Here is a 21,041-nt window from a genome sequence, read left to right as displayed (position 1 = left end):
CACACTAGTCACTACATCACCAGGTTGTGAAGCGGTTACGACATCTATAGATATCGAAACCAGGAACCTCTTAACAAGTTCAAATCGTGTCCAACTGATGATGACACTGCCTTCGTCATTATATTTTTCTCTTGATTTTCCTGGATTAGGCAATATTTTATTTATATCCTGTCCGACAAATAATTCCCTCATACGCGAGACCCGTGTCCCAGCAGTGGGATCATAATGGGCTGATGATGATCAATCAATAAAATAATGAAGTAATTAAAAGAGTTAAAATTAAAATTTTTCTGATACATTAATATTTTAAAAGAAAAGTGTAATATTTTACTGTGCAAAAATAGCACTCGTGGGAAATGCGCAATAAATCATTGTTCTTTAATTCTGGAGTAAAGTCGGTGCTTGTTCTGAAGTGGTGCTGAAGGGGAATGCAATAGATTGTTAAGAAATCAGACCGCGAGAGCGAGCGCGGGGTTGAGGGGCGAGCGGTGCGGGGGGCGGGGAGTGGCTAGCGGGAGGGGGGAGGACGGAAAAATGTGAACAATTAAGGACATTAGAGGCGCTCGACCGACACTTGTCGGGATTGCACAATCTCCAGCTGCGTTTAGATTAATCCATCGATCTACCATGATTCCCTTCACGTTATTGTAACTCATTTTTTTATTTCAGCATGGAACGCAACACAGTAGCATTACAATACTATTTGATCGGTCGGTGTGGTTGAGGTACGTGCCCCGGTGCGAGCTGACCCAGTCTGTGCCGAAGCGTGCTCCACTCCCACATTTAACATACTTGGCACTTGCATTAGCAATGCAATAACATAAAACAGTGTAGGTGAAGTGGTTGATATTTTTAATTTCAGGTCATAAAATTTGCCATAAAACTGCTATTTAACCTATAATTAGTTCTATGATATTTCAAAGTCAAAGAAAATATGAAATTGCAAAGAATATTGAATTAAGTTGAAAAATTAAACGATTAGATTCTCAAAACCGCGACACCAAGAGCATCGAGACACAGAACGACTGAAACGATGAAGTTAATTTTTTGTTTGACGGAACTAAAAGCGCGCCCAAAATGTGGCCGCGATAGGGGCTTCAAGGGGCTGTTGTGGCGATGACACACAAAGGACCTGCAGCCTTTGTGCTCGCTCGCGCAATAAGCTGCACTTTCGGCTTTTTCACGAGCGGAATAAAAGTAACACAATTGAGAGATTAAACGAAACTGCTCGTTGCGACGTCATTGAAGCTGAGATTACAAAGCTGTTACACGAAAATGAGTCATTACGGGAGTGATACGGACGGCGCGGGCGAGGTCGCGAGTGTGCTGGGTGGGAACCAGATATGGTTAGCGGAGTATTCTTACTGTTATAGCCATTAAGTTATTCATTTCCTGCGTCGCCATATGAGAAGTTTTGGTTTGAAAAAGCTTAAAACACTCTTCATTAAAATTCAATATGTATCTACATTATTAAATCTACGAATGACAAAATTTGTACTACTGGAAAATATAAGTATTTTTATTTTGTAGAGGGTTGAATAAAGTAAACTCTATAGATTAATTTAAAATTTCAAACCACTAGTTTCGATTCCTGTGAGACTATTTTTCTCAAGAATAATATATACTCTCTCGTGACGCATGTCTCTCGATTAGCATAGCATCAGACTCTGTTATGCTAAGCGAGCCTCGGGCGTGTTGTAGTCTTTGTACGGGACCTGTCTCCACTAACAACATTTGGGAATTACTTAATCCACGATGCAGACTGTCCCGAGGCACACACGGGAACTTGTTCCAATTCTGTGTCGCTTGTGCAGGTTTTCTGACACTATCCGTCCGTCCGCTCTCATCCTACGTGCTGAGGTTTGCAGATAATGAATTATATTCCCTTTCAAATAACTATATTTTAATAAGCATAAGAGGTATGTATTCGCACAATTTGCTGGCATAATAATATCACTGTACATAATTTGTTAACGCTTGTACAAGTTAAGTAGATAGATGGGTAGATACCCATTTTATTCCATTGTATAAAATGAGTAATAAAACATAAGAATGCATTTTTATATTATTTTGGGTGTGATGGCTTTTTATATTTCTCTGTCTCTAGTTATGATTGCGTTGAATTTTAACACGGCGTGCCATTGATACTAATTTTACTAATTCACTGAAAAGTCCGCTAAGTCCAGCGAAATCTACATAATTAAATATTTGTTAACAAAAAGGTCCATTAGGAGTGCGGTCGCGTCCTAAGCAAATAAATAAATTATAACGGCAAATGTTTCGCAAACAGCGCAAACAGGTTTTTCTTATCGGCCCCTCTACAAATACTTGGCCCAGAGGCCGAGCTGTGCAAACTTGGCGGACAGCGCAAAACCTCTGTGACACTGGCCGCCCGCCTGCCCACAGCCTGGCCGCCCGCCTGACCCACAGCCTGCCCGCTAATATATTATTAATGCTAATGCTATCTCTGATTTTGGCCGACATCTAGTAGAAGGCAATGCAAAGAAAGGTGCAAGTGTGCGTACTTTTGTAAAAGAAGTAAATAGTCTTATTATTTATAACGTTAAGGCTCGATCGGCCCACGGGATAAGTTTTTAATCTGCTAACAGCTTGGATAACGTAAAATAACTAAAAGCTTTTCAGTTATTGGATAAACAGTTGCAATTCCTAGCTAGCAAAATTAAATTCAGATACCGGTTGTTATTGGGTATTGAAATTATAACGGAAATGAAAAGCTTTTTAAAATATCATAATAATATTTTGGTGATATTACTTCCAACACATAGTCTTATGTTTCATCAAAATGACAACACGTACCTACGGACTATAAAAAATAGAAGTAGGTAAAAAATAAAAAATAAATTAAACGGTTTCATAGAAAATTCAGCTCATAAGTTCATGTTCAGTTCAGTTTCCCGTAATGTTGTACTCCACTAGGCGGATATAAGTTGACAAAGGGGGCGGAAAGCCAGTAGGACTTTAATAATGGCTTTCGATACGGGTAATTGAAAATTTAGTACAATAATTGCGGATCCCAATGCAGGGCAATAGCCTAGATAGTGATTAGTCAATAGCTCGGAGATTAAATCGGGCACAATAAAATGTCGAAATGTTTTGTGCGTTATTATAATTCGTGATAAATTCCCGGTTAAATAGGACTCGACAAATAATTTATTGCGTGTTGTTATCGGGACAATTCCGGGGACAAATGAATGCATATCATTACGGACGCGCACTCAATTATATTTAATTCAAAAATTATCATAAAGCGCCGGCGAAAGCGTTGTTAATAACACTATTGTACGAACTTTGTGCGCCCACTGAAGTAAACAATCAGTAATATTAAATAAAGTAAATTTCATTTTATTCAATGAAATGTTTCATATCGAATTATATAAAAAAAACAATTTTAAAAATGATTTTTTGATTTGATATTCATAATATTTTACTCAATAGTAAATAATAATTTATCATGAAACTGACTGACACGAGATCACATTTCCAAGACAATTATCTACCTATTAAGTGCATTAAAAATTAAAAAGTATCTCACAAAGGCGTCCAATTTGGCGTCGATCGCTGCAACAAAATAATTTTCCGGCGAGGCAGTTCCGCGTATAGGCGCGGCCGCGGGCGCGGAAGAGCGTCGTTACGCGCCGCGCCGGCCCCGCTTCGCCCGCTCCGCTGCACCCGAAATCGTTTAATGAACGTACCTATTTTAACAGAAATAAGAGCTCTGAGACGAGATGCATCATATGCATTCCCTTGAAAATATGGCGGGCATTGACACACGTAGCTTCGAGTTTTGTGAAAACTTTTAAAGGTGAAAGCCGAATGGACGGGATTAATTATTTTTCGCACAGTATCGTTTTAAAAATACTTTTTAAATAGCGTAGGTATTTCTTGTCGAGCGAGCGAAATAAGCTTCACGCGAATATATCGGACAAACTCGCCGAGTGGAAACCAGTAGTCATCAGTTAAGTGAAGCCCGGACGAGGGCTAGATGAAAAGCTAAGTCACAAACTCGCAAGTTGCGGCAACTTCGGGTGAATCAAAGGAAAACTTCTCTAAATATTCCTCTGTAGAGCATTCCGGAAGAAAAACAACTTTTATCTAGGTACAGTTTTGAGGTGTTCTGTTTTTCATTTCTTGTGGAACTGCGGAACTGTCTCGTTCTGTCGGCCTCGCGTACAGATAATTAAAGTAACAATTTGATTGAAATTACTAAGTCGCTGGACCCTTTGAAGAAGTAGAGCCCGAGGCAATTTCAGTTAATAAAAGCAATAGACATTAAGGCTCACATCCGGCATCTTTACGGTGAGACCGAAGTATTATTACTACAGGTGCTTTTTGCAATAAAATTAGTCGTTCATGTTTTTCCGGCTTCCTTTTTACGACGATTGCATGGTTTTCTATAGAAAAGAAAGGTAATTTTCATTACACGTATTTTCAAATTGCGGTTCTTTAAGTTATGGTAGGTTCAAGAGCATAAGTCATGGCGGTGCGGTGGTGTGGCTACGCAACAAAACAAGCGAGTACACGGGAGCCAATCATCACCGGCGCCGCGCGGAGAGCCGCCAGCCGGGGACGCCGCGCCGCGCTCGCTAACTGCATTAGCACTGCACCCGAACACCCGCACCTCTAATTAGAGCAACCTACAGATTGGGTAGATAAATTACATTAACCGAGCATGATGTCCTTATTAATCTTAGCACGACTGTAGTCATACGTTACTATAGAAGAAAATAACATCATTGTATATTTACACACTGTCCGTTTTTATAAAATATTAATGCATGTTGTATTTATTACAAATTAAGAGTACCTACTTGAAAAAACGGAACTAGGTTTGTTTATTTCCTGGCATTATCGATCAGTGGCAGTTACTTTTTTTAATTATTTATTATTATAAGTGGTCGGTTGTAAAACATTTTAACTTCAAGCCAATTTTTTTAAACAGTATTGGAATTGCACAGTTAAATTGGTTATTTAATAATTAATCGATGCGGGGAGAATCTGCTTATCCATATTGCCCTTTCGTCCGCACTCAGGGAACGTCGCGGCTCGTAAGCCTGCGAGTTGGCTCCGCTCACGATTTCATTAAGAAAATAATAATTTCTAACTATAGTTGAGTCTTGAACGAGTGGAGTACGAAGCGTTTTGTTCAATTTATCGCAGTTATGAAGTTTCTGTTGGGTTTTATTTTGATTTCTGAACTTTACAGCTAAATGGGCGCTGAGGGCTAAATAAGTTATGAATCTGATTAAGAGTTAACTCGTTCGTACCTGCCGACATTTTTAATTGTTTACGTTCACTATTAAACATGGATCTTTAAATGTTGTTCCATGTCGATATTAAAAATATTTTCTCTATTCCTAAATGATTGAGCTAAATATGATAGGTATTATGCGTGGTAATTGTGTGACTCTTGCATCAATCATTTAAGGTAGATTTTCCAATACCTAAATTTGTATAGGTTCATTGGTAACAGCTAAATTATTGTCAGTGCCGACATAGAATACTGGTATGCAATTAAAGAAAGTAAGTAAGTATACTAGTTTGCAAGCCTCTCGATTGAAACACTCGAGTGCTTAAATTAAATACAAATGTTCGTGAAGAATTATTCGAAATGAGTGATTCAAACGCTCAAATTATAAGTGACAGGGGTGGTCGCCGGTCGTCGTCTCGAAAGGCAGAGGCACCTGCCACAACAGGGCCGTAGCGGGTATTATAGGACCGCACCGCTTTCATCTCCTGGACATCCTTTATCTCTGTGTTTGCTTGTGATTGTTAATAAATATTCATATTTGATAGAGTACGGATTTATGACCACGTTAAACTGTTACGTTTTCAATTTAATGAAATATTAATAAGAATCATAATAATTGTGCCTCATGTTAAAAAATTGATTAGGCAAAAACCACTAAGTGATCGGATCTGTCGGCAATTTGTTACAAGGTAGGTTAGTCTGGAAATTCACATAGACCTCTTTTTGCAAGGTATAACGCAAGTGAAGTAGGTTCATTCAGACATGGTTAAACAAACTAAGTGGTAACTTTTGAGGTGCGTTCCGGACACCTTAATCTGTCCGGTGTTTATGTGATGCTAACCGGAGGTCTCAAATGGAGAAGAAAATAATTTTTCATTCAGTCTAGATTCGATCTAGAGATGTTTTTCAAAGAGACTTAATATAGGTATCTAAATATAACATTTGATGATGAATCATGCTATGGACTACCAGAGTTTTATAAACATACAGATTCATGCATAATAATATAAATATAACGACCTTTTTATGTGTTTATTAATTATACAATTAACAACTAATTTTATAAGGAAGTTTAAACCTTGTTCCTTGAAAGCTTGCAGCAACCCCGTGTCCCCGTGTCTCGGCAGGCGCCCGCCCGCCCGGGAAATCTCTCGCGAGGCTGTACACGTTAGCGCGATGTGCGCTTCGAGTCGAGCGGTGAAATTAAAATCATAGATTTAAATCCGGTTAGTGCTTTGAATACTGACCTCCCCTCCCCCTCCCCGCCTCTGCCTCCACCCTCGGGCTCTCCGCAGACCGCAACAATACGATATTTAGTATTTTAATTCGGCCGAATTACGTTTCTCTCATCGTCTCGGAGACACTGGTGAGGGCCATCAAGTTGCACTTGTTTCAGTAAATGGCGGGAGATTCGTCGCTCGTCGTCGACTTGGCAATTTCATTTGCCGCAAGTGCCGCCGCGCGCCCACGATGTGCGTTTTGATAAATTATACCGTTATATTTGGTCATCTAACCCAGTTATTATATTATTGTACTTTATAAAAAATATGTAAATATTATTGTTTAAATGTTATACCTAAAAGTGAAGTAGCTGTTATCTACACTTATATACCTATAGATTTGGAAGTGAAGAGCTTTGTTTGATAATCAATTTAGTTACGTAGATTTACATGTGTAAATATCTCTTTCAGTCTGTTTCAATTTTAATATCTTCCAAAGATTCAACATAAATGATTTCGGGTTACAGTATGAATTCCCGCCTTAGATAACAATTATTAAATAGACAATTTAATTTAAAAGATAATACAAAGTGGTGATTGACAGAATGAAACGTTTATAGTAAAAGCGTCGCAGAAACGGTTTGTAATTTGTATTAATTGTGCAAGTAACAGGCGAGGAACACTCGCCTTCCGCGAAGCGCCGCGCCTGTCCAAAACAATATTAGGGATCTAAGTATAATCTTATTTTCATTTGTGACTAAAGAGTTATTCTAATTAATAGCTCTACGAATAGCTATTATCTACGATGCTTAAAGATTAATACAATTTTGTAAATTTTATCTTGTAATATTTACTGATTAAAATATTATGAAGATGAATATACCTTTATTAAAGCTTAGTAAAGTTATACCTCTATTTAAGAAAGGCGATCAAGAAGACTGTAACAACTATAGACCTATCTCGATTTTACCAACATTAAGTAAGGTATTCGAAAAGTTAATATTAAACCAATTGACTAGTCACTTTGCATCTAATAATTTGCTGCACACCAAACAGTTTGGTTTCACAAAGGGGCGCTCAACCACAGATGCTGGAGTTGCACTACTAACACATATATATAAGGCATGGGAAAACTCAAAAAATGCTTTGGGGATATTTTGTGACCTCTCCAAGGCATTTGACTGCGTTGAACATTGTACTTTATTGCGTAAACTCACAAATCACTATGGGATTAAAGGACAAGCTCAGAATCTCATAGCCTCATACCTGCATGATAGGATACAAACTGTAGTTGTTAATGGAGAACGTTCTAGCGATGCGTCAATTAACATTGGTGTTCCACAGGGATCTATTTTAGGACCCTTCTTGTTCTTGGTATATATCAATGATCTACCTTATTATTTACAGGATAGGTGTGAAATAGTTCTGTTTGCAGATGATACCTCATTAATATTTAATGTGGATAGGCATGACCCAAATGTTGACGAAGTGAACAGTGCTCTTTTACACATATCCGACTGGTTTACTGCTAATAATTTATTATTAAATGCCAAAAAAACAACTTGTGTTGAATTTTTACTACCAAACGTTAAAAAGTTAAGCAGAAATATTACCTTGAACGGGGAGGTATTACACCCTACAGAATCGACTGTATTTCTTGGGTTAACATTGGACGAGAAACTACAGTGGGGAGCCCATGTCAACACCGCTGCAGGTAAGCTCAGTTCAGCAGCATATGCAGTCCGAAAGGTAAGGCATCTCACCGATGAAGATACAGCTAGATTGGTTTATTTCAGCTACTTTCATAGTATTATGTCCTATGGAATTCTACTATGGGGCAGGGCAGCAGATATAGAAACTATATTTATCTTACAGAAAAGAGCCATTCGTTCTATATATAATTTACGTGCTCGGGACTCACTAAGAGATCTCTTTAAGAATACTAGTATTCTTAGTGTACCATCACAGTATATATTTAATAATATTTTGCATGTACACAAAAACGCCGACTTACACACAAGAGTAGGAGATAGACACTGTTATGGCACAAGGAACAGAAATAGAATTGAAATGCCATTTTTCCGATTAGCTAAAGTTAAAAATTCATTTATGGGTCAAGGTATACGCTTTTACAATAGAATTCCTCATAATATTAAAGAGTTTAGTAGTGCTACATTTAAAACTTATATAAAAAATGTACTAGTTCAGAGAGCGTACTACAGTATTCAGGAATATATGGATGATAAAAACCCATGGAGGGTTGTCGTGTAAAAACCACAGGACAGTTCTTTGGCATGTTATTATAATATATGATGTTACATATTATGTATTTAGTAAAATTGTAAAACTGACATGATTTAAAAGAGCAACTATGGAGTTTCTTGCCGGTTCTTCTCCGTAGATACTGCTTTCCGAATCGGTGGTAAATTTTAAAAAATGTAATGACGTTTCAAAAGTGCTTCTATAAGAAGTCTAATTGAATAAATAAATGTTTGAGTTTGAGTTTGAGTTTGACCTATAAAGTAGGGACAGCGATGAAGAAATTAAATTTTTCATGTTTGCTATTATGATAATATTATAATGTGATTTAACAATATTTTTGAAGAAAAGTATAAGAAAACCACGAAATCGCTAGTTGCTACGTAGAAGGTACGAAGGTAGAGTCTACGAATTTATATAAAACTATGTAATATACCATGTTTTTAGTCCATCCTTTGCAATTTGATTGATTTGAATTGACGTGGACGGTGTAATGCATAATATACCGACCAGCGGAGGTCAGCGGAGGCGGCTTCACGCTCGAATGGGGGGCCAGCGGCGCGTCAGCGGGCGGCGCGGCGGCGGGCGGCGCAGTGCACGCGTCGATACCACTCATCTTACATGACGGAAAATTATTACATGAATATGTATCCGGGACAATGCAGGCGTCCCTGTCCGCTGAGGTGACGCACAATATGTGACGTTTTTCAATTTAAATGACTACTTCCAAATGAATACCGTGGTGGGTAGAATGTAAATTTTTCTCGGAAAATTTTATCTGGATTATTGTTGTTTGTAATATAACTGTATGTAAACAGGTTGATTTTCTTTCTTAAAAAAAATCTGCAGCAAAACAGATACTTACAAAATAATATCACAAATATTTCAAGTATCCAAAATAAACATATTTTTTGATGTTTAGAATTATATACTAGCTGCCCCGATACACGTTGTCATGTCCTACTTGTATAGCAATCTGACTCTACCATGAACATTGTGCAGTGTAAACTAACATTGGCGGCGTTATTTCATCATTACCAAATGGAAGACGATTAAGAAGTATCTACTGATTACGTATTACATCAATAAATTACTAAAGAATTTGAATTGTTTACATAATACGGTCCTTTTACAACTGAGGAGGATTTCTCCAAATATGTATTGGATTAGGCGAGCACATTAAAGTTCGCAGAACCGTATCACAGGAGGCGGGTCTGCGACTACCTGAGCCAGATATAATAATACGAACGGCGAGTTCGGCCTGAATTAATATTTATAGTGAATATGGAGATCCGCCATTAACATAACTCCCAACTATTCACCGCACGATACGCTATTCACTTTGTAATGTATGAGATAAAACTTACACAAGTATAATATAATATGGGCAATACGATAGGCTTATGCCGTTATGCGACATTGTATTTTTGAAAAAACCAACAGAATTTTCAGTATCATTTTTGTACGTTTTTCGTGTATTATTGGATTCCAAACTACAATATTGCTATTTATTCATCAATCGCTTTTACGAAATTCTTGATGTTTTTTATAAAGTAGGTATTTAGATAGTATATAATGTAATAACACATTGTATTCAAAGAGCTATTGTATAATTTTGTATTGTATTTCGTGAATGTATTGTATATAGACTACAGCCCGCATAGGAAAAAAACTAGGGGACATATCTAGAACGATAGAAGAGCATAAAATAATAAGATTCGTCACTATGCCGTCACTTGTAAGCTGTCCAACTGAGTGCTTGATAAAGAAATACGACGCGTACCTTTCATAGTCAATAGAGTTTGAAAAGATTCGAGGTGTATCATACATTACAAGCTACATGAGATCTTGTCCTGCGACGGAAACTTTACGAAAGCTAACAAGATCTCCCGCGCGAAGTTCGACTGCAGCCTGCAGTTGGTGAACTCCGCTTGTTTGAGCTGTTAGTGCTGATACACGTCAGGTGCGACTCGTAGCACTACTACAAGCTTGACAAGTTGTTTATTATTCTACGGCATTGTTTATTGACGCAAGCTGATCACCAAGTTTGTCCTTTCAACTTTATATTCTACTAGGTTTCCGCCCGCGGCTTCGCCCGCGCAGTCAAAGAAAAACCCGCATAGTTCCCGTTCCCGTGGGATTTCCGGAAATGCGTCATTTTCCTGGGATAAAAAGTAGCCTATGTCCTTTCTCGGGTATCAAAATATCTCCATTCCAAATTTCATGAAAATTGGTTCAGTAGTTTAGGCGTGATTGAGTAACAGACAGACAGACAGAGTTACTTTCGCATTTATAATATTAGTATGGATAAGTATGTACAGACTACAGGCAATGTAATACAATGCATTAAAATAAAATACATCTTCTTTTAGCTTTATTCAATTTCAGATTTAAATTTATCTGCGTAGCTGCTACTCTTATAGTGTATAATAGCTATAAAAGTCCACAAAGAAGAGGTTATGACTTCATATTGTTACGTATAATATTACTGTGATATAATATTCAAAAAGGGAAATAACAGATATAAATCGACTGCGCAACAAATTGCCCTGAAATGTTTTAAGAGTCTCCCTTTCGTAAAATTGCAAATAATTTGAAGGCGGAGACAGGAGGCAGTTTCATTGTATCTGATCGGGTACTTCCCATAACACGTGTTACGGAAGTGCCGACATGAAAAGTTAATTAGGCCGCAAGTAAAGAGAGGTGGTGCGTGTGTGTGCGTGTGTCGGTACACTCTGCGGTCAAGTCAGAACATTTTAATTGTTCTTGCTCATTATAGGAAATAAGCAAAAATGTCGCATGTGGAAAAACTACGAACAGGTTTTTTTGCGGGAATATTGATAAAATTAAACATTACAAGATCAAGACTTCTACTAATAATGATTATAAAAATATTTTTATAATCATTATTAGTAGAAGAGATTTTTTTTAATATAAGTAATTAATTTAATTGATATACTTACTTAATTTTTTTTCATAATATTGAACATAATATACGTATTTTTATGTGTTAAAATATCATTCCATTTCATTTCACATTTCCGTCCCATTTTTGAACCATTGCTACCGAATAACAGAACAGATTTCTTGGCACATTGCTATCTAGTATCGACGGTAGAGCAAAAATAAGAAACTGTTATCGAAGCAATTTTATTGGGATTGCAATTTTTGATGATTTATTGTTGATTGGGATTTATAACAACTCGGTTTACATTACAATTTACAGGTTACTTTACAGGTTACAAAGTAAATAATTTACTGTAGGTACTACTTTCAAAGTATAGATGGTAGAAATCGATTTCAGTAAAAAATATCGGATAAGTTATCGTAATAGAATATAATATTCTCTTATTAATTATGACGTTGTAATGGTGTGTGGAAACTGGAAAGCTACAATATAAATCTCTGAAACTAACTTGAGATTTATCTAAAGCGATCCAGTAATATAAAGCTTTTAATAAATTGTAAAAATGTTTGCGATAACTCTGATCTGCTGATCTAAAGTTCAGCATGTGTGCGGCGTTTAACCTTTTCAATGATAATATCTGAAATGAAGCAGTTTCCATAAATATGATGATATTAGCCAGGGCACGCGAATTGCGTCGTCCGCGTCGGAGCGGTACGCAACGTATTGGTTAGAGATAAACATTCCGCGAGCGATACGAGCGTCGTAAAACGGAATTATATCGTAAAACAATACAATGGCATGTGCGACCGGCCGCGCCGATAAGGGTGCACTCACACACATCAGTCACCGTCAAGTCACCGATGACTGATCGGTGACGGTTTGTGTACGTATCCACAAACACCAGTCACCGTCATGTTGTCCGTCAGTCACGTCGCCGGTTTGACTGAATCATTGAACACATACATCAGGTTAGTGAGTGATTAGACGTGTGTCACGCTAGAGAACATGTCGCACTCCTAGATCAAAACTGTAACAACTCAAAGAGGGTCACTATTCAGGAAACGAAAAAAACTTATAACTGCGTTTTTTGTTCGAAAAGTAATACAATTTAATTGAATTCTATTTATTAATTAGCTTGTGAAATCGTACTTTCGAAAAGTAAGGGACATAGTACAATGATTTTTATCAAAAATCGCTGTTTTTGAATTGTTACACTTTAGGGTGATGATTATGTAAAAAAAAGAAACACCATTTTGACTTGAATCAGTTTTATTGAATCATTTTGAGTTATACTTATTTACTACAAGAAAAATAAAAACAATTATTCAAAGAAAAGAGTTCTAAAAGAGTGGACATGTTTCTCAAACATGCAAACTATTAATAAACTCCAATTATAAACTAATTAGGAGTTACCACTAATTAATAAAGAAACATCCAAAATTAAAAGTTAACAAGAATTGAGATATTAGCCTCTCATAATTAAAAACATCTATCTAATCATAACATTAATTATAAATTTTCCAATATAATAAAACTTATTATAAATCACAAAAATCAGTCTAAAAACATATCAGGCTAAAATCTAATGTAAGCCTCGTAATATTAAAAAATGACATACATCTTACAAATTGCAAATAATAGAATTAACAAATAATACAAATAGTAAACATTATTTTACGAATAGGTACCTATAAGAATAAGATTTTTACAAAACTTCTTACGGAACTAATTGGGATGGCAAATTTGCGATCAACAATTATTCTAAACCTCTACCCCTTGCAATCAAAACACAATATTTAAAATTATTGCTAAACTATAATAATTTATACCAACCAAAATAAATTCTCAAAGAATAGTAAATCTTAGGCTATAGGAACTTAGGTACATTAAAGGCACGTCAGAATTATTTTAAGGAGCAGAATATTTTCAAAATTAATCAGTTAATATCAATAACATTTTTAAAATAAGAATCTACATACTGTTGTGGAATAGCGTTTTTGGTTATAAGTTCTTTAATATCTTTTACTTTTGCTTCTGAGAGAGGTATTTTTTGAGAGTAAGCTTGTTTAAGACCCGTAAAAACTATCTGATCGTCTTTGGTTCGGCGTTTGCGCACAGACACCTTTTTATAGTTATCATCTGAAAATGAGGTTTTATAAAAAAATGCTCCTGGATTCTCCTTTTCTACCCTTAAGACTTTTATATCTTGCCATTTGACTTGGTTACGATCTTCATCTAAATTGAAATTAGTTCCCCACTCTTCTTGTAACATTTTCGTGTCGTAAAATTGTTCATGTGTCATCTCTTCTACTTGGTAAGGACTTCCGGTTTTTTTCGCTGTCCGAATCAAAGTACAATACTGTTGCGGGGTATAAATTGGGCCAGATTTTATGTGTCTTTTGATCTGTTTCTCTATAACGCTGTGAACATTGTCACCCTCATTTTGAGAATGACCACGTATAAGAAATTTATGTGTTATTGATTTTACTCTTTTAGTAACAACAGCATAAGCATAGGCAGATAGTAAGTATTTATTTTTCTGCTGTCCACCACAGTTATCAGAATAGAAAATAATCTCAATGTCTTTATCTGGATGTTTTTGTAATAAAGTATCAATATACCGCAAAACACAGGAGCCTATTTCCACAGCACCCCTTTTACCTTCTATTTCATCCCAAAAAAAACAAATTACGTCTTGTGCTCTTAAATCACTTATAGTGAAATTTAAACAATTAATCCGAGATTTATAGAAAAACAATGAAACCTGACCCTTTGGAACTTGCATAACTGCTTGTAAGTCATATACAGCTACGATAACTCCATCATTTCTATTCTTGTCTTTTTCTTTGTGGTCCCTTGCTAAATTTTTTTCTAGTAGATGTTGTTCATAATTCTCTCGTAAATTATTTTTTCCTTCTTCATTAGCATTTTTAAAGCCCTCACAAAGGTCACACAGATCTTTTTTTGGAATATAAAAACCGATATTAAATTCAGTATTGAATATTCTATTAAAAGTTGACTTCGTGGCGAAAGATAACTGTTTAAGTTCACGAGCTTCTTTGTAGTCGCGATATAAATCAGCAAGAGATTTGTCACTGCAAATAAATTCTCTTGACGTCTGTGCCCTCAAGTAATGGGACTCAATCCTAGGGATACTGTTAATGAACTCTGTAACACTGTCTTTAATCCCTTGATCAATTTTCATTTGATTACCGTGTTTACCTCTAAAATCGGTAGCGACAATGCCATGTTCATTTTTTTTAGCCAGTGCAGTTGTGATACTCGTATTACTCACGTCGAGCGTTGCTCTAAAAAAAGACTTACAAATGCGGATCTTATTGCCAGCTACTTCAAAATAAAAGGCTCTATTAAGATTTCTAAACTCCTGTGTACAAGAATATCTATACTTTGGTTTGATTTCTTGAGTATGTCTGATTATGTACTCCCTCTGTCTCTGTAGATCTGCTAGGCCCCAATAACCATCAAAGATGTTTTGTCTTGTTTCTTCATTGATTTTCAAACTACAACGTTGTCTACAACTTTCACCGCATGCCGGGCGAACTTTCCTTTCATTAAAAACTTTCTTGCTTTTTGATAAAGATTGGTATGACTTACCAGAATTCCTCAGAACTTTAGAAATATTTGCTTTCCATGTCGATTCTCTTCTTAACTTCTTCTTTCCTCTTTTTGCTTCTTCATTTGGCTGATCGTTGCTCAATTCATTGACAACGTGACACTGTGGTTGTACAGTAGGATTATTAACATCCCTGAACTCAGTATTAACATCATTTTGAGTATGAAGCTGTCCAACAGTATCAATTAGAGCCATAGATTCAATTGGAACAACGTTTTGGCTTCTAGACTGAGCTAGAGTGTCAGTGGTTTCAGTTTCAGAATCACTACTGCTACTAGAACTGTCGCTAGAATTAGAAGAGTTTGATGACGAAGTCTCACTTGAAGATGAAGAAGATGGTGGGATTATTTTACGGGAAAGATTCTTCTTCTTTTTACGAATATAAGTTGGATCTGTATCAGAGTCTTCAATAAAACTTTCTTCACTTGGAGATGCTAAATCGTTTTCAATTTGTCTACTATGGGCTTGATTAGTCATTATAATAGTGGTTAATGGAATATTTTCTTTGTTTATTTGTGCTTCTGTATCTAAATTTGTAGTTAAATCTTCATCATTAGCTGATACCAGGTTTTTTTTATATTTTTCATTGACAATATTGACGAGAAATCTGCCTCTCTTCATATTTATCTGAAATAGAGAAAAATAAATTATTGTAAATTATAACGATCCAGTAATAGTAAGTTAACTCAAAAAAATCCTTTAATACAACGGAATTAAGAGTTTTATCAAGAAAACTTCAATAGAAATCGACAATATTTATGTTTACGTTCACGATTTTAATTCGATGATTGAAGAATATTTCATTTTATAAAGAAAAAATACCAATTTAAATTAGTTTCAACAATACTGAGACAACTAGAAATTTACATGTTGATCCATCAAAACTAAGTCAAATCTAAATAGTAATTAAATATTTACGTACCTTTTCAAACAAAACTGGAACAAGTCAAAATATCCTTAAGAAATATTGCACACCGATTCACCAATACCGTAACAACTCTAATTAACTTACTCTAATCGACTTATTCAATTCAACAAAACTGTAACAATTCGATATGTCTGCGTTTTCGATCTTCATAATACATGCTCTCGTGGTGACAAGTGAAGGTCAACTAACAATAAACTTGTTTAGGTCGGGGGGACACGGGCATTATGATTCAACAATAGAAAGTCAACGCCATCTAGTGTTTTTTTTTGAAGCAATATTGTTCCGGTTATGTCTGGATAGTTGCGTGTGATCACCGGGCATTCGAATACAAGAATAACTCTAAATAAACGATTTTTGAGTTGTTACAGTTTTGATCTAGGAGTGCGATGTAGCAATTATTGACGGTAGCACGACGCTGACTGAACTGAGACGTGACGGCACCGGGTGAGTGGGGATAAAAGTATGATACATGTATGGAAAGATTATTTGACGTGCCTGACCGGGGACGTCACTGATAGATTTCGTGCCGGCGACTGTCGTGTGGGAACAGAGTCATACTAGAACTATTGATACATATTTTTTTTTAATCCTGTCCGGTGACGTGCCGTGACGGTGACTGATGTGTGTAAGTGCACCCTAAACCGCTACAACCGATATGTGACGTCACCATGAATACTAATATTATAACTTCATATGTTTTGTCGTGGAATATTAAGATGAACCCCATTTTGTCTTGAAGATACTGCTTGAAGATACTGCTCTTTAGAGTATGTATGTTGATAATCACGTGTGTCTTTCGTATTTGAAGAAATCTGAAACTTCACGAGCTACAGACCCCTTGGTACCTTCCTCACGACGCAGCTGTAAATATAGCAGTTTCCCCGCCTCACATTCCCGGTTTGTTTATAGAAGCCATAGACTTGCATGCAAATTTTAATGAAACAGTACTCTGCTAGCATAGTCGACATGAAAATAATAGCCAAGACAGATGGCAATACAATTCAAAACGAAGTTGAGTACCTAATAATACCTACCTTTATGATGGGAAGGTAGAGCGGAATCTCGTGTTAAATGTTTATTGAAGTGAAAACTTCTTTAGCGGCGTTGAGCACTTTTTCTGTAAATGGGTATAAAATCTTAAACTCGCGTCAGGACACGTGACCTGATCGAAAAAGCGTAAGACGGATGGAGAGTAGACAGCTATCCCCTCTCTACTACGCGCGTTTTCACTTCTGCCGGCACTCCCGGAGTACAACCCGTCTTTTTTTCTTTGTTTTGTGTGTTTCTGGTCTGTTTAAATAATGTTAGTAAATGTACATTTACTTTCAAGTTAACAATTAACTCGCATAGACATTATCTTTTTTTAATCTTTTTTATTTTAAAAAATAATCTATATTTTTTAGATGTTAGTACGACGACATGTTATATAGGTATTCTATGTCGGCACAAGTAAATTTTAATTGCTCATTACAGCGCCGTGCCATCTTAAAGCGAAGGTCTCAGAGGTTCAGAGGTTTTGGAGATAAGGCTGTCCACTCACGCGAGCGCGACTCGACCGCGGCGTTAATATTCATGCGATCTCTCGGAGCGATTATGCGCGATGAATATGCGAGCGGACGCGTGCCGCCGGGCGTCGCCTGCTCGCTGCTCACTGCTTAGCGCGGTGTTTACGGGGGCTTGTCGACATAATGTAGTGCCTTGTTGCTGTAAACTTTACAAACAAGATATTTGTAAAGTGTTTGCTTAGTATTTTTTATTTATGCGAAGATTAGGAAATGTTTGTTAGTTGTCATAAATGTATAAAAACAAAATACAAAACAAGTAATAATTTACTTATAAAGTATTGCTCGTACATTATGATGTCGATTTGGATATAACGATATTAAATAATCTGTAATTACATAAAATTATTTTAAATTACACCGCAAGGCTTGCACTTAAAGAGCGGTTCTAACTAACGCTGACTAAGCTCTGTGCCGCCGAAATTAAAGAGCACACGTTAACCAAATCCGTGGAACACATTAGTAACATTATGCAGTGAGACACGGCACTTTATCCGCAAGTCGCGATCTTATCCGCTGAGTAATGGCCGCATCGATCAGTCGCCGCTAACTGGCTGACTGGCTGACTAGTCGACGATGAATGGGACACCTTAGCCGTATCGCTGAATATATTCCTATTGAAAAATTTGCTTTTAATGCTAACCAATTGTAGCAACTGCCAAGAAACAGGAATCAAACAGTTCACGATAGAAATAGATATTGCTCTATCATATTAAAATATAATCCATATTATGTATTCCAAATTTGATACAGAGCAGCGTATCAAATTTGTTGTGATTTTCTGATCTATGTAGGTATCTATCATCGTATTACTATGATGATAATGTTGAAGGTCTTCGTACACAAGGGTGACTGAATTGATTTATTGTCATAAAAGGTATCATATAGAAAAACATAATAATATTATGGAATATAACGTGTAAAATATGGTTATAATATTATCACTTCATAATATGGTGAGATGTTATTGTTGCTTATTGGAAAAGTAGGATGGATCAAACCGGTAATTTCGCTGTGCTATGCTTCCATGACCCAAGTTTCTGGGAATATATTGCTCATCTGTTTCAGAGAGCTGGCGCTTAGCGCGGGTATTTAAGCAGTTTCCGCCGCCCGCCCCACCGGCCAAGACATAATCATTGCATATTACATTTTTCCCCTAGACGTCTTGAACGCTATTTTATTTTAAAAGATGTATTTGATACAGCGCTATAAATTTAACTTTTATGATATTAAACAATTTTGCACGTATGTTTCTTTCCTTTATCGTCGAATAGCTTAGGAAAATAGCACGTAGGTACTTCTTTACTTATTTAGTATCAGTAAGTTTGAGTAATCACTACCTAGTATAAAACAAAGTCGCTTTCTCTGTCCCTATGTCCCTTTGTATGCTTAAATCTTTAAAACTACGCAACAGATTTTGATGCGGTTTTTTTAATAGATAGGGTGATTCAATATAGTAGTAGTAGTAGAAGTATATAATTTATTAGGTTTTAGACAAAGCGGGCGAAGCCGCGGGCGGTAAGCTAGTAATATAATAGACATATTATGACACCAGAATATACGGCAACGTAACACAGTAATTATAACACTAATGTATTCATGGTATTTGTAAATTTTGCATTAGAAAATGACATAAACATTAAACAATTCATTGATGTTGATGAGAAAATGAATGTGAATTAATAGCGAAATAGCGTCGAATGCATAATGGAGCATGTCTCTCTGAATGCAGGTACACCGTAACACGCCGCGAGGGGTGTGGAGCGTCATCATTGGTCATTAACATGTCGCCCTGTGCCGCCATGTGCCGCAATGTGCCGTGATGTGCCGCTATGTGCCAGTGAATGCTGCCAGCGGACTACCGGCTTCGTATCTCGCTAATACAATGCAAATAAACACTGATTTCAAACAGCCGTGTTTCATTTATTGTAAACTTTGTAATTTGATGGCCAAATTATTCCACAAGCATGTTCCTGGATACATTCAATTAACCTTTCACTTATGTTGTATCAGGGCCTGATTTTTTTAAACTTATTGTAGAATAACATACTAAGCGGCATGTTTTTCATTGCTATAAAATTATTTTATATGATGTACCTATGGGTCGCTAAATGTTACCAAATTAAATGTATGTTTATAATTTGTGAATAAATGAATTCTATTCTATTCTATTATGTCGAACCTAGAGTTGGTATTATTAGTTAGTTTTAAAATATAAATAACTAGCATACCGCGAGCGGGCCGCGGCTTCGCTCACTTTGTCCTCTTGAATTACTCTATCAGCTATCTATTAAAAAAAACTGCATCAAAATCCGTTGCGTAGTTTTAGCATACAAAGGGACATAAGGACAGAGAAAGCGACTTTGTTTTATACTATGTAGTGATATAGTAATCTGTTCCCGAGAAAACAAATTCGTAACAAAAGATCATATTACATATATAAAATAATTTCATATACTTGAATATTTATTCCATGTCTAATATATAGGTAATTATTCGATAGGCACGTTGCCCAGTCGTCTTCCCATATGATACAGAAATATTATCCCAGTTATTATCCTACTAAATGTAAAACACTTCGATTATTGAATCTTCTATACATATAATAAATCTGTAGAAGGGTCAATTCTGTACATTGAAAATATTGAAAAAATAAATAGCAGGGGGTGTTACTGGATCGATACCAAACCCAAATATGTGATTAAAAAATTTTTTTTCTGTCTGTCTGTCTGTATGTGAAGACATCACGTGAAAACTAACGGTACCTTATTATCCTGGGCGTAAAATAGGATACTTTTTCTCTCTGTCTATTTCTTATGGATAACCCACAATAACTTTTTTTTTGTCATTTACTTTTTACGACAAATAATGGCTAATTTTCGAAGCGATTTTAACCAATACAGCATTAATCCTTAACGTAATTAAATACCATGGATACATTGTTCATTTAATATAGATCTATATGGCCCTTTACACCGTATAATTTAAGTGAATATTTTCGAAGATATTACAGATTTAAAAATTGCGGGACGTAGCGTTTGCGGTCGCCCGGCTATGTATTTTATACCCGTGCGATGCCGGAGCGGGCCGCTATATTTTTATACCTATACAACGTTCACAATTTTTCTGTAGTGTATTTAGTATCAGCATTGCACCCGTGCGAAGCTGGGGCGGGTCGCTAGTATTATATAAAAGAAAGTCGTGTATGTTCCAACACTTATAACTCGAGATCTGCTGAACCAATTTTCATGCTTTTAGATT

The 21,041-nt window shown here is 36.2% G+C and overlaps 1 protein-coding gene across 1 annotated transcript; it reads right to left on the bottom strand.

The window, feature by feature from the left end:
• Positions 1 to 13,345: 13,345 nt before the first annotated feature.
• LOC149490916 (uncharacterized) lies at positions 13,346 to 16,600 on the bottom strand. The gene is made up of 2 exons (XM_089709456.1): positions 16,213 to 16,600; positions 13,346 to 15,917 (listed from the first exon to the last, which is right to left on the bottom strand). Exon 2 carries the CDS (start codon positions 15,909 to 15,911, stop codon positions 13,593 to 13,595), a length of 2,319 nt encoding a protein of 772 aa, XP_089565582.1. The 5' UTR covers positions 15,912 to 15,917; positions 16,213 to 16,600; the 3' UTR covers positions 13,346 to 13,592.
• Positions 16,601 to 21,041: the final 4,441 nt, after the last annotated feature.

This window comes from Colias philodice, chromosome 2, assembly GCF_061535455.1.
Source record: "Colias philodice isolate Cphi_HAF_F1 chromosome 2, ilColPhil1 Martin Lab GWU primary, whole genome shotgun sequence".
NCBI lineage: Eukaryota > Metazoa > Arthropoda > Insecta > Lepidoptera > Pieridae > Colias > Colias philodice.
Note: the sequence above shows the minus strand (reverse complement) of the source record. Positions and strands in the feature narration are given on the sequence as shown.

Coding starts and splice junctions, on each gene's coding strand:
- LOC149490916 (XM_089709456.1), bottom strand. CDS start 15,911: ATGAAGAGAGGCAGATTTCTCGTCAATATTGTCAATGAAAAATATAAA.